A 12657-nucleotide genomic window follows, 5' to 3' on the forward strand; every position below is an offset into this window, starting at 1 on the left:
ATGAGTATGCATAATATTGTAGCTTATACTTTGTCTCGTATACTTTGTCTAGTGTTTGTTCCTATTCCTAAGTATGTGGTAGATTCTCCAGGAGATTGTGCTGATGTATCTTTGTGTTGGTGAAGATGGAGCAAGACACAATGGGCTACCTTGTAAACGGGGAATTTTGTGTGATCAGATGAGGCCTCTTTGGCCAGTGGTGAAAATACAGTGTGAGAGAACTCCAAAGGAAACAGTCATAGCATCTCTGGGTCTGTAAGGAGAAACAGGATGTTGAAGCCCATGCCTTGAAGATGGGGAGATGGCTCATATTCCACAGCCAGCCTGTACCCTGCCCCCGGTGGGCCATTTTAGGGCATGGGAAGGCTGATATAGGCTGTGTCTGTGGATGTCTCTCCCAGAATTTTAACCCCAATGAGTGTTCAGTGTATTTTCAGCTTCATCATGACAGCTCAGGCCAAGTCATCATTGTGACTCTGGGAAGTATTCCTGAGAAGTCTCAGGAGAGATCTAGGGGTTGGGGTGGCACATTTCTCCCCTTTCGTTCAGCCTAGGACTGCCCCATTATACTGATGGTCTCCCTTGCTGATCACCTCTCTGTTTTATTCCTGCCTTTTCCTCTCCTTCCCTCCTTTCCCCTTAACCAGCGTTAGTCAGGATAGCAACTTGGGTTACTTCTGAAGAGAATGACTTATATATTCTTTAAGGGCAAAACAGGACTAGGCCCAAAGGAGGCACCCAGATAGACCAAATGAGTATGTGTGGTTCTCACCCTATCCTTAGCTGCTCGGAAATTGGTATACTCCACATTTATTTTTGCAGAGGGAAATGGGAATGGAGAAAACCCTTAGGGGACTTACAAAATATGAAGTTATTTTAAATTTACTGCCTTTTCAGTGGGCCCTCTCCAGAAATACAGTAACCATACCAATATCATTGAGAGTGAGATAGGCTACCAGAAACTAGCTTGATTGCCATCTAGAAGATTTGACTAAAACCCATGGATAAGATAGCCCACCTCCTTAGTTCTCCAACCAAAATGGTACATAAACCATCCTACTTACCTTCTTTCTTCCCAATGCAAGCTTTGGCTGACACACACTGTTATATATTTCCTTAGGCACTATCTGAACTAAACATTTCCCCGAGGCTGCTTCATATTTTTCAATTCCGTTCCTCCTAAGTATCTTCACTCATGCTTCTCTACCTTTTCACAGTAATCTTAATTTCCTACTGCCAAATGGCAATGACAGAGTGTACACTGACCTTACTCTGTGTGTGTGTGTGTGTGTGTGTGCGCGCGCGCGCGTGCGCTTGGAGTGGGAGGGAGCATGAAGAACGGTGAGGGTCACCAGAAAACTTGGCCGAGACACAGTGGTCCTCCCTCCCTGTGGAGTGTCAGGATGAAGAATTAGTTGCAGGCACCCTCTTTTAGCCGACTCATGTCCTGTTGAGCACGTGGGTCCTGCCTCAAGACCACAGAGGCCAGGGAGAGAGTGATACCAAATTACTCGGCAGGGCCTGTTCCTCAGGACAACATGCCTCTTAAGCAGGAACCAGTGCCCAGAGAGCAGATGAAAAGGCCAAGAGTCACACTTCCTGGGAGCTGGAATGACATCAGTGGCTCTCAGTCCTGGAATTGAGGCACATCAGGGCCACAGACTGTTGAAAATAAGATTCCTGGGCCTCACCTCTAAAGGTTCTAACTCGTTAAGCCTTGGGTGGGGCCCAGGAATGTATATTTCATAAAGAGCTCGCCCAGATGATTCTAAAGTGCAGGCAGGTTTCAGAACCATGCCCTCAAATGTCAGTTATCCACTCTACACAGGATAATTTGCTTTTCTGGGCAGAGATTTCCCAATAGGCAGCAACAATGGGCTCTTGGGAAAGAGTAAATCTATGGGGCTTCCTTGGAGTCTGAGACCATCAGTGGAAGGTAGGAGAAGGAAACAGTATATCAGGGTATCAGGTGAGACCTTGGCTTGGAGAGAAGCTGAGCCCCTGTGGGGATTTTGGAGATAGTGCTATTCTGAGAGTGATCTGAGGACCCCACCCAGGAGAGCCAGGAGGGGGCTTATTCCTTCTTCACTCACCTTTTATGTTTCTGATAACAATATCAGCTAAAGCTCTGGGTAGGCAATTGTTGAGGCCTTTGTGCTATCTCTGTGGAGGACTTCCCACAGACCTGCTTATGAAACCATCTCCATTTCAGGAAAGGCTCTCTAGGTGTTCCTTCCACATTTGCCTAAAAGACTGAAAGAGACTTTTTTCTGGATTTCCTTCTTCATTTTATTCTTCCCTCCCCCCTTCCCCCTTCCCCACTTCCCAGAAAGCAAGGTCAAAGGAGCATTGGTGACTCTAGGAAAGAGGTTGGGTGTGTTCCCCTGATTCTCTTGTCCCTACTCCCACCTGCCTCAGCTGCCTTCCCCAGAGTCCTGCCCAGGGAACAGATGGAAGGTGGGTACCAGGGACCCAATCTTTGCAGTGCCCACCCCAGTTCTAGAGAAGACTCAGGACATAGACAGTACAGAACCACAGAGGTCCTCATACCCCCAGAAAATGGTAAGACCCACTATAATTCCCAACCTTCAACTCCCTACTTCATACTCACAGGACTGAAGAGAGGGGTTTTTGTTTTTTTACCAAAATGTGAGACCCTGCACACTCCTGCCCTCTGCTGGACAGATAGATCTGGGCAATAAGCTGTTCCTCAGAGTGGAGGCCTTTAACTCTGCTCCGAGGGCACCACCAGGGCAAGCCTCTCTCAAAGGCAGGCATGGATCCAGTGAGCCAGTAGGGTCAGCTTTCCCAGGGCCCTGGCAACCTCAAGGAGCGAAGTTCGGGAGGTTATTTGACTTTGGGAGACCCTCCGGCCTCAGATCTATTGAAAACCCATTTCCATCTGCAGCTCACTGTGGAATTTGAGTAGTTCCTTAATCTCTTCAAGCCTCAGTTTTGTTGTCTAGAAAATGGATCTATAAAATCACTTGCCCTGCAGTCTCTTATGTAACGGGCTCAGCCCAGTGCAGGGGCTCAGTGAATGGCCATTGCCATCCATTCACCTCTCCTCATCCCTGAAGCCACCTCTGATCTTTCCCTCTTGCTCCCACAGGCCTCAACACCTCCCAAGCACAGAGCGTCCCTGTCATCAACAGTGTGGCCGGCAGCCTGGCAGCCCTGCAGCCGGTGCAGTTCTCCCAGCAGCTGCACAGCCCTCACCAGCAGCCCCTCATGCAGCAGAGCCCGGGCAGCCACATGGCCCAGCAGCCCTTCATGGCTGCTGTGACCCAGCTGCAGAACTCACACAGTAAGGACACGGGCGTGGTGGGGAGGAGCACAGAGGGCCCTCAGCAGCCAACCACTTCCCTCTTTGGGTCAGAACTTGCTCTGAAGTTTGTTGGTTTGCTCACTTTTTCCTACCCTCAAGATTGATTCCCTGGGAAGGTTGGAAGAGGACCGATGACGCCTACCTGGAAGGGGAGTTGGAGATAGAGGGCAGGGATAGTATGTATGCGGAACACGTGCCCTAGTTTCCCACGCTGGCACCCATGCGTGGTGTCACCAGTCAGCCACAGCACCTTTCCCAATGAGCCCCAGTTTAGCTTTTTCCATCTAAAAGTCCAAGCAGCCATTACCAAATGATTATAGTTGGAATATAATTTGCATCCCGTTTGCCTTCCCTGGAATTGAAGAATCTTCTCGAGTCCCCATGCCCTCCCTCCAATTTACATACTCCAGGCATCACAAACCATGAATAGAAGTGGAAATACCACTTGCACACCTTCCTGGGCAAAGAATATTAGTGTTTCCACTCCCCTCGCCCCCCGGCTATTTCCCATCTCCAATCTGTACACCTACCCTAAATCTACCTTCAACCACATATTTTCCACCTATCCCCTGCCCCTATAGCTCTCCCCACCCCCATCCTGAGCCCCAGGCCCCCAGTCCTCTGGTCAGATTAAGGCATAGCCCCTGTCCTACTAATTTGGGAAGAAATCATGGAAAGGATGACTTCCCTGCTTCAGGCATGATCCCACAGGAACATCAGAGAAGTCTCTAGAATAGAGTGGTAGTCTTGGAGTTGGACCAACCTAGATTTGAATCCTGACTCTGAGACTCAGAGATATGCAGCTATTGGTACATTAATTACTTAGCCACTCTGAGCCTCAATTTCTTCATCCATAAAATGAAAATAATATGTATGTAGAGTGATTGTGGAGATAAACATAGTTATGAACTGTGTTTGGTAAGCATGAAGAGCTACAGAAACACGAGTGACTGCTTATTCTGGGCTCCTCAGTAGGAGCAGGCAGGAATGAGGAAGACTTAGTTCCTCCCCTGACTGCCTCAGGCAGAGCTGCAGATCTGAGCATCCGAGGGAGACGGTCAGGTTCAGCCTTCTTCTATCCTCGGGGCTCTGTCCCCCCTCAGGCCTGCGGAGCTGGTTTCTGAGCCCCATCTCGCATTCCAATCACATTTTCGTGGCTTCGAAAACATCTGCCACAGCCTGTAGCCGAGTCTGGGAGCACATGTGCCCCAGTTTGCTTCTTCTCTCCCCGCTGGCCCCTGCCCCCTCACCTGAGCAGCCTTCCTTGGTGGCTTCCTGGATGGGTGGGACAGTCAGAGAGTGAGCACCAGCAACCTATGGACTGCTGAGCCCCAGCTGGCCTGGCTGGTTACCAAGAGACAGTTGTGGGGCTCCAGACCAGGAAACTCCCAGCCTCCCTCCACGGGAAGGACAAGCCGAGGCAGCAGGCAGTGACCTTCACCCCTGTTCCCTACCGAGAGGCCTGCTCGGTGGAACAGGCCGGTCCCTCCCTCACGGCCAAGCATCCACATGCTTGCCTGAGTTGGTCACGTGGCCTAGAATTGACATAAATCTTATGGATAACTAGTGTGAGCCAAAAGGCTCCAGACCTGGTGGACAGGTACTAAAAAAACTAAAAATGGAGTCACATGCTCCTGGAGATTTGATTTTATTCTAGTGTCCTTTTGTCTGTCCTTCATATTTCTGGGGTGTCTTAAGACTATGATGTCAGAAGGTGTCTTTGTTGTTGTTTGTTAATCCTCTCCTGAGGATATTTTTTTCATCGATTTTTAGAGAGAATGGGAGTGGGGGAGAGAGAGAAGCATAGGTTGGTTTGCTCCCACAGGCGCCCCAGCCAGGGCTGGGGATTGAACCTGCAACCCAGGTATGTGCCCTTGACTGGGACTGGAACTCGAGACCCTTCAGTGTGTGCGCGGATGCTCTAACCACGGAGCACACCTTCCCCAGGCATGTCAGAAGGCATTTTGTGCAAACTAGAAAGCCCACAGTTACATCAATTAATTATACCCGTGTCTAATTACAATTATTAATTAATCTATAGTTGCTAGCGTGAGACCTGATCCTTGAGTTCTGTCAGTTTGCCAGCTACTTAAAGCGTTTTTGACTTAAAATCCCAGATGTACCACATATACCTAAGGATCACTTGGTGGTGCCCAGGCATCTAACACTTCATTCAAAGTCAGGAGAACAGAAGTGTTGTCCACCGTTACATACTAGGCACTGTGCAAGGCTGTTTATTTATTTGGTACAAAGTGCTTTAAACTGAGGCTAAGTAACTTGGTTAAGGAGCCAGAATTTAATCACATGGCCATTCTCTTTACCACATTGCACTGCCTTCCCAAACCTCGCCACCACCAGCACCACCACCGCCTTCCACCTGCCCAGGGACCCAGGAGCTGTGGCGTGGGGTAGTGTGGGATGTGCATACGCCTGTGTGATCTGTACCCTGATTTTTGTCTTCACTCTGTCTCCAGTGTACACACACAAGCAGGAACCCCCCCAGTATTCCCACACCTCCCGGTTTCCATCTGCGATGGTGGTCACAGATACCAGCAGCATCAGTACGCTCACCAACATGTCTTCCAGTAAACAGGTAATGCCGTCGGGAAGTGGGGGGGGTAATGACTAAGGCTATTGATGTGTAGAGAGAGTGGCGGGTTTGGACTCAGCCACAGGTCTCGTCCTTCTGAGGCTCTCTGTTAGTCGCTAAAGGAGTCTCTGAGGTTACAGGGCAAAGAAGATGGCTTATTGTTCCCCTGGTGTCCCCAACAAGAGCTCTAAATGGGGACTGAAGTTTGATAAGTCTCTGGAGCCTGGAGTAGACAGAGCCTTTAGGCATGGAGACTGTATGTCCCCGGTGGATTGCCATGATCCATGGAAAAGGCATTTCCAAGGAGAGCTCAGGAAGTCAGGCCCTCTGTGGAGTTTCATGCTTCGTAAGAGGGCTCCCTAAGGAGAAAGTCAGTCAATGGAGAAAGTGAGTAGTAAGTCAGGGATCCTGAGGCTGATTTCCCCCGTCCAGGACCCATACTGGACCTAGAATGCTGTAAGCTCTAGAGCATGACCCAGTTCTACCAAGCCATGGGGACTCCCCAGTAGACAGCCTGTCCTGTCCAGGGGTCTGCATTCACTTGGTGTTTTAGAAAAACAACAACTTAGAATCAACTTCCTGGTGCACTGAAAGTGGGGAATCCAGAGGCTTAGTCACCGTTTCAGTTGGTGACTAATTCCCGCCTCCACATAGAGGTGATGGGGTAGCAAAGACAACCGACAGCGAGGCTCATCGCGGAGCTCGGACAGCTGGACTGTAATGGGGCACTGAGAGTTAGAACACAGGACAAGAAGTCTGAACACAGGTGACAATTCCAGAATAATACAATAGGCCTTTTAGTGGCTGGGCTCTATGCCTCGTGGGAACTGTTTAGCCTTTATTGATTACTAGATAAGTAGGCGACAACCTTGAACTTCATGTCAGAGGCTCTCAGCAGGGTTTGGTCTTGTTGATGGTCCTTTCCCCATCTGAGCTCTGCAAATCACACCTCATCCAATGCCACGTGCTTCCAGCAGGTGCTTTTGTGGGCTCAGGGTTCTCCCCTCTCCCCTTTGCCCCCGTCTCCTCCAAAGTCTGCAGTGTTGTGAAGCAGGAAGGTTCTATTTCTGTTGTACCACTTGCTTGGTGACCTTGACTTTCCCGAGCCTTTGTTTTTTTCATCTTTAAAACAAGAGTTGTAACACCTACTTGTTCTGGGGATTCAATGAGGTCACCCAGATTAAGTGCCTGGAGTGTCTTGGACACACACACACACACACACACACACACACACGCACGGCCTACGCAGCTGGGCTCTGGAGTTGGGGGGCGAGGGAGAGGTGTGTGGGACCTGCTTTGCTACTCTTCTCTCACCCAATGGAAGATGAAAGGACACCCCCTCCCCACTGCCCTGCCCTTCGACTCCGTGCGATTTCCCACTCTTTGTAGCGAGCAGGGAAAACATTTATCTGTGCTCACAAATCTCAATCAGGGGGGCAGCCAGGCGCAGCAGCTCCGCTTGGGAATACCTTCCCCTTTGAAAGGTTTATCAATCCATCTGCCGCTTGGTCAGCCCTAGACAGGACTGTGATTAATTATTTCTGTCTTTCCCAAGTTGACTTTGATGCTTGCTTGTTGAAACAAGTCCTCCGAATTCAGGAAATGGTCTCTTAATCAAAATGCTGCAAGATGCTCCCTGAGACATCGCACCAGCCCCCAAAGGGCTTCTCCCCTCCACTGGACAGAGCAGCCAGCCGACCTTGAGGCCACATGCATGTCCCTCTAGAACTACCGTGACGTTATCTCCAAGTCCCCAGACATTTCAGGAGTCTGGTGACGGACTCACTTCCAGATGATGAGGATGGCGATTACACTTAGTAAGGATAAAATTATTCATGTAGCACTTTACAGTTTGTACTTCTCAATAGCAGCATCTCATCATTTCTCTTTATCCGAAACCTCCTAAGAAGTACAAAGAAATGAACGAAGGCTCAGAGATGGAGCGTGTTCTGCCCAAGGTCACAGAGATGATAAATTCTAGAGCTGGACCTTCGGACTTTGGTCTTTGACTCTAAATCCTGGACTCTTTCCATTTAAACACTACTTGCCTTCCAATACCCGCCTGTAAGTCCCCACAGTAGTTGTTGCTCTTCTGGTCTTTAACAGTCAGGAACAAGAGTAAAAATTGGCCCAAATGTTATATTTCAGTCAGGAAATGGTCTTCCTACAAGCCACAGGGGAAGAGGGAATGGGAAAGGCGAATGAAGTAGAATGAATGTAAAGGGATCTTGGGTGGAGAAAATTTGTACAAACTCTGTTCCAAAGGCAGAGAGTCAAGAGTGAGTTCCCAAAGACACCTGGTGGCAAACCTGCTTGTTTCATTTTGTTTTAAAGTATTATTTTCTGAAAAGAGCTTCAAGACCATGGCTAGGAATCAGAGGCACATAGAATGAGGACAGGAAGACTCCTTGGTCTAATATGTTGGGGGCGTGGTTGGCCTAAAGAGTTAAACGCCACAAAGCAGAGTTTCCAGGATCTTTCAGGTGCTGATGTGCACAGTGAGCAGGGCCATCAGTGTGTGTACCTTGCTCCTCAGCGATTGAGTCAAAGGGACACAGCCGGGGCAATGCTACTGCAGAGGCACCCTAAAGTGCTAGGAGAAGCCAGCAGATCCGAGCTAATCCCAGTTCCTTCACCCCTTGCTACATGAACTCACTGCTGTGAGACAGTTTCTTCATCTCTTATGTGGAAAATCCCACCCTATCACTCAGAATTTTCAAAGTGCCTGAGAGTGGCTGGTACATAGTCCAGTACTCAAAGTGGTAACTCACCCCCGTTCCTTCTCCTTTCTGTGATCCTTTAGGAGGCACCTTCCAGCCACTCTTTCAATATGTAGCTCATTGCTTGGTCTACATGTGGTCAGAGTTGGTTCTGACAATAACATGTCTCAGGATTGGAACCATCTCTCAAGCACATCACACCTCTTGGGCTCAGGCTCCAGATCCCTGCTTCCCATTCTGCTGACACGCAGATGCCATCTCACCCACCTCCCAGGAAAAATACAAATAGCTCAGGGGCCTCTCAAAGCACCCAAGCCCTTTGTGCTTAGCTAAATGCTTGGGCTATAGTAGATGTTAAGTGAATGAATGAATGAATGAATGAATGAATGAATGAATGAATGAATGAATGAAATAAAAAGTCGCATTTTTTTAGTGCCTCCCATTTGCCAAGCAGCGCTCCCGGTGCTTTTGCATCTTACCTTTCCTGGCTAACCATCTGACCCGCCCTGCAAAGTAGATGATAGATAGATGATAGGTAGATAGATGATAGATGATAGATAGATAGATAGATAGATAGATAGATAGATAGATAGATAGATAGATCTTTATTGATTTCAGAGAGAGGAAGGGAGAGGGAGAGAGAGAGCTGAAACAGCACTGATGAGAGAGTCATCATTGATTGGCTGCCTCCTGCATGCTCCCGATTGGGGATCGAGCCCACAACACTGGAATCGAACCTTGAACAGGAATCGAACCTTGATCTCCTGGATCCTAGGTTGATGCTCAACCGTTGAGCCATGCCCAGCCAAGCCTGCAAGGTAGATATTTTTATGCCTGAGTCACAGAGCAAAAATATGAGGTTCAAGGATGGGGAGGGATCTGGGCAAGTTCGCACAGATCTGGAGCTGGACTTCCAGACTTTGGTCTTCTCACTCCAAATCCATTCAACAACACTCACCATCCAATATCCATTTCTAAGCACCCATAAAAATAACCCAAGGTTATGCATGTATATAAGGCTAAAGCCAGAATTTGAACTTGTATCTGTCTGACCCCAGTATTTCCTCTTGTCAAGATAGACATGCCCCAGGGCCTTGTGGATCATGTTTCAGGAACTTCGGGCTAGGACTTTCTCACTGGGAATCCTTCTGCAGCTTCTGCCAGTTGTCCTTTCCAGATCTTATGCCTTCCTTTCCTCCTCAACCCTTGGGTGCCAGCGAGCTACTGTCTGAGTGGGTCTGTGCCTGAGCTCCTGCAAAACAATGTCCTTGTTTCCAGGCTGGAAACAAGACCACAGCAAGCACTGACCTTGGTTAGAACAAGTGTGGGCAGGCTGTGAGCTGACTTGTGTTTCCACAACTTCTCTACCTACTGCTCCACTTCCTAGTTTATAGAGAGGTCAGGAGAGGGCCCTCAGAGCAGTCACTGGTCAGGGGTGCTGACAAGAAGGGGGTGGGAAGCCTCATCATAAATCCCCTGCAGCTCTTCCCTCCCCCCCCAGCCTTCCCCGGTGGTGAGGCCGTAGGGTCTGATGTTTAAGAATACCAACTTGGGAGTTAGGCAGACCCAGGCTCACGACTCTGCTGCTTTCTACCTGTGTGACCTCAGGGAAAAGTCTTAGCCTCTCTGAGCTTCAGTTTTCTTACTTATATTTGAAGATAATGATTGCTCTTTCATGGGATCACTGAAAGAATTAAATGTGGTAAGACTTGTAAAACACTTAGCTTAGTTCTTGAAACGCCCAGTATGTGGCAGCTGGGGCAGACTAGGCTTCCCAGGATGGCAACCTGAGTGTCTTTCAAGCTTAGAAAGGAGAATTTTAAATAGCAAAGGGCACTTATTTCCCTGTTGCTGGACTCAGAAGATAGAAAAAAGTGATCTTCCTTGTGGTTAAGAGCACAAGCTTTTCTGTTGTGAGACCCTGGGCAAGTTACGTAGAATTTCTCTAGACATCAGGTCCCTCATCTGTAAAATTGGAATTATAATCATTTATTTTAATTAATAGAGCTATAATTAATCTAACTTAAGTTAATAATAATAGAGGTAAGTTATCTATACTCACTGTCTCCACTTCCTCAGCCCCAATTCTCTCTTGAGAAGACTCCAGACCGGCTTTGGTCCTCACAGTGCGCTGAAATAATCTTATCTAGCTCACCAATACTTACATGTTGCCAAGTCCAGTGGTCACTTTTTAATTTTTTTTCAGTTACAGTTTACATTCAATATTATTTTATATTAGTTTCAGGTACACAGCATAGTAGTTACACATTTCTGTATTTTACAAAGTGATTCCCCCTGATAAATCTGGTACCCACCTGGCCCCATACATAGTTATTACAATATTATTGACTGTATTCCCTGTGCTGTACTTTACATCTCCATGACTATGTTGTAACTACCAATTTGTACTTCGTAATCCCTTCACCATTTTCATGCAGTCCCCCAACCCCCCCCGTCACTCTCACAGCTATCAGTTTGTTCTCTGTAGCTATGAGTTTGTTTCTGATTTGTTTGTTCATTTACTTTGTGCTTTAGATTCTATGATTTCACATGTAAATGAAATCATATGGTATTTGTCTTTCTCTGACTCATTTCACTTAGCATAATACCATGTTGGCGCAAATGGTAAGATTCATTCTTTTTTTATGGCTGAGTAATATTCCATTGTATACATGTACCACATCTTCTTTCTCATTGGTCACTTTTCAATCTCTGTCTCTGACAGCTGATTACTGCTTCCTTTTTTCACTTGGGTGTTGGGACATTACCATTTCTGGCTCTCCACATTTCCTTGGCAGGCCACTCGCCTTCCCAGTATTCACTTGTTGGAGGGCCCCCAGGCGCATTCTGTTCTTAGTTCACTCCTGCTGATATCTACGAAGCCAGTGGCTTTGTATCAAGTGTACACACTGACGGAGTCTATAATTCTGTCTCCAGTGCACATCTCTCTTCTGAGGGCGCATTCACAAACCCAGTGCAACTTTGGCCTGTACACGCCTGAACTATCTGACAAGCCTGTCAGATCGAACCTACCTAAAATAAGAAGTCATCCTTTTCTCCCCATTTCTCCCTACCCAAATTGCTTCTTCCTTGGGCTTCTCCATTTCCAAAAATGATACTAGTTGTTCAGGTGACATACCTGAGAGTCTCCTGAGTCTTCTCTCCACACCCTACATTCAGTCCACCAATAAGTTTTGCTGGGGACCCTCCAGAATGCATCCTAAGTCTGACTGCTTCTCACTACCCCGTCTCTCACTGACCTCTTGCCGTGGCTCCTAACTTCTCACTCCCACATTCACTCTTGCCCCCTCTATGGTGGGAATGGTCTGTTCACCACATGGCAACCAGAATTATCTCTTTTAAAAAAGGGCAATCAATCATGCTAGTCCCCTGTCAAAACTTGCCAGTGGCTTCCCATTGCATCCAAGACTTCCAAGCCCTTCGTGATGAGATCATTACCGGCCCTGCCATTGTTCTCTCCTTCCCCTCCTGCCTCTTTCCTTTGGCTTCAGCTGAACCAGAGCTGAAGTGGTCCTGCTGCAGGACTCTGCATTTTTTGTGTCTTCTGCTGGGAACACTCCTTAATGTGCACCTTTTTTTTTTTTTTAATAAACTTTTTTTTTTTAATAGATCTTTATTGATTTCAGAGAGAGGAAGGGAGAGAGAGAGAGAGAGAGAAACATCAGTGATGAGAGAGTCATTGATCGGCTGCAGCCCGCAACCCGGGCATGTGCCCTGACTGGGAATCGAACCCTGATCGCCTGGATCCTAGGTTGACGCTCAACCGCTGAGCCACACCCGGCCGGGCCTTAATGTGCACCTTTGCATGCCTGCTCCCTCATTTCCCTCAGCTCAAAAGTCACCACCTCCAAGCAGTCCCTCCTGATCTCTCTCCCTAAGTTATTCTCTTTTCCCTCATCACCGTCTCCTCTCCCCATGCTTATTTTTCTACAGAGTATTCATCTCCACCTAAAGTTTTATACATCTATATGTATATTTGCTTGTTTGTTTACTTATTA

The 12657-nt window shown here is 47.8% G+C and overlaps 1 protein-coding gene across 6 annotated transcripts in view; it reads left to right on the plus strand.

The window, feature by feature from the left end:
- HNF1B (HNF1 homeobox B) overlaps nucleotides 1-12657 on the plus strand; it is a 50707-nt gene that overhangs the window by 35468 nt on the left and 2582 nt on the right. For 4 of the 6 annotated variants that reach the window (XM_087825643.1, XM_087825644.1, XM_087825642.1 and 1 more), the window contains exons 7-8: nucleotides 3113-3307; nucleotides 5803-5921. The exons of 1 other annotated variant lie outside the window; for it this stretch is intronic. In XM_087825643.1, coding sequence (XP_087681769.1) covers nucleotides 3113-3307; nucleotides 5803-5921 — 314 coding nt within the window. The remainder of the gene's footprint in view (nucleotides 1-3112; nucleotides 3308-5802; nucleotides 5922-12657) is intronic. One more of the 6 variants, XM_087825645.1, reaches the window with a different exon arrangement.

Source organism: Miniopterus natalensis, chromosome 17 (genome assembly GCF_054644295.1).
Source record: "Miniopterus natalensis isolate mMinNat1 chromosome 17, mMinNat1.hap1, whole genome shotgun sequence".
Taxonomy (NCBI): domain Eukaryota; kingdom Metazoa; phylum Chordata; class Mammalia; order Chiroptera; family Miniopteridae; genus Miniopterus; species Miniopterus natalensis.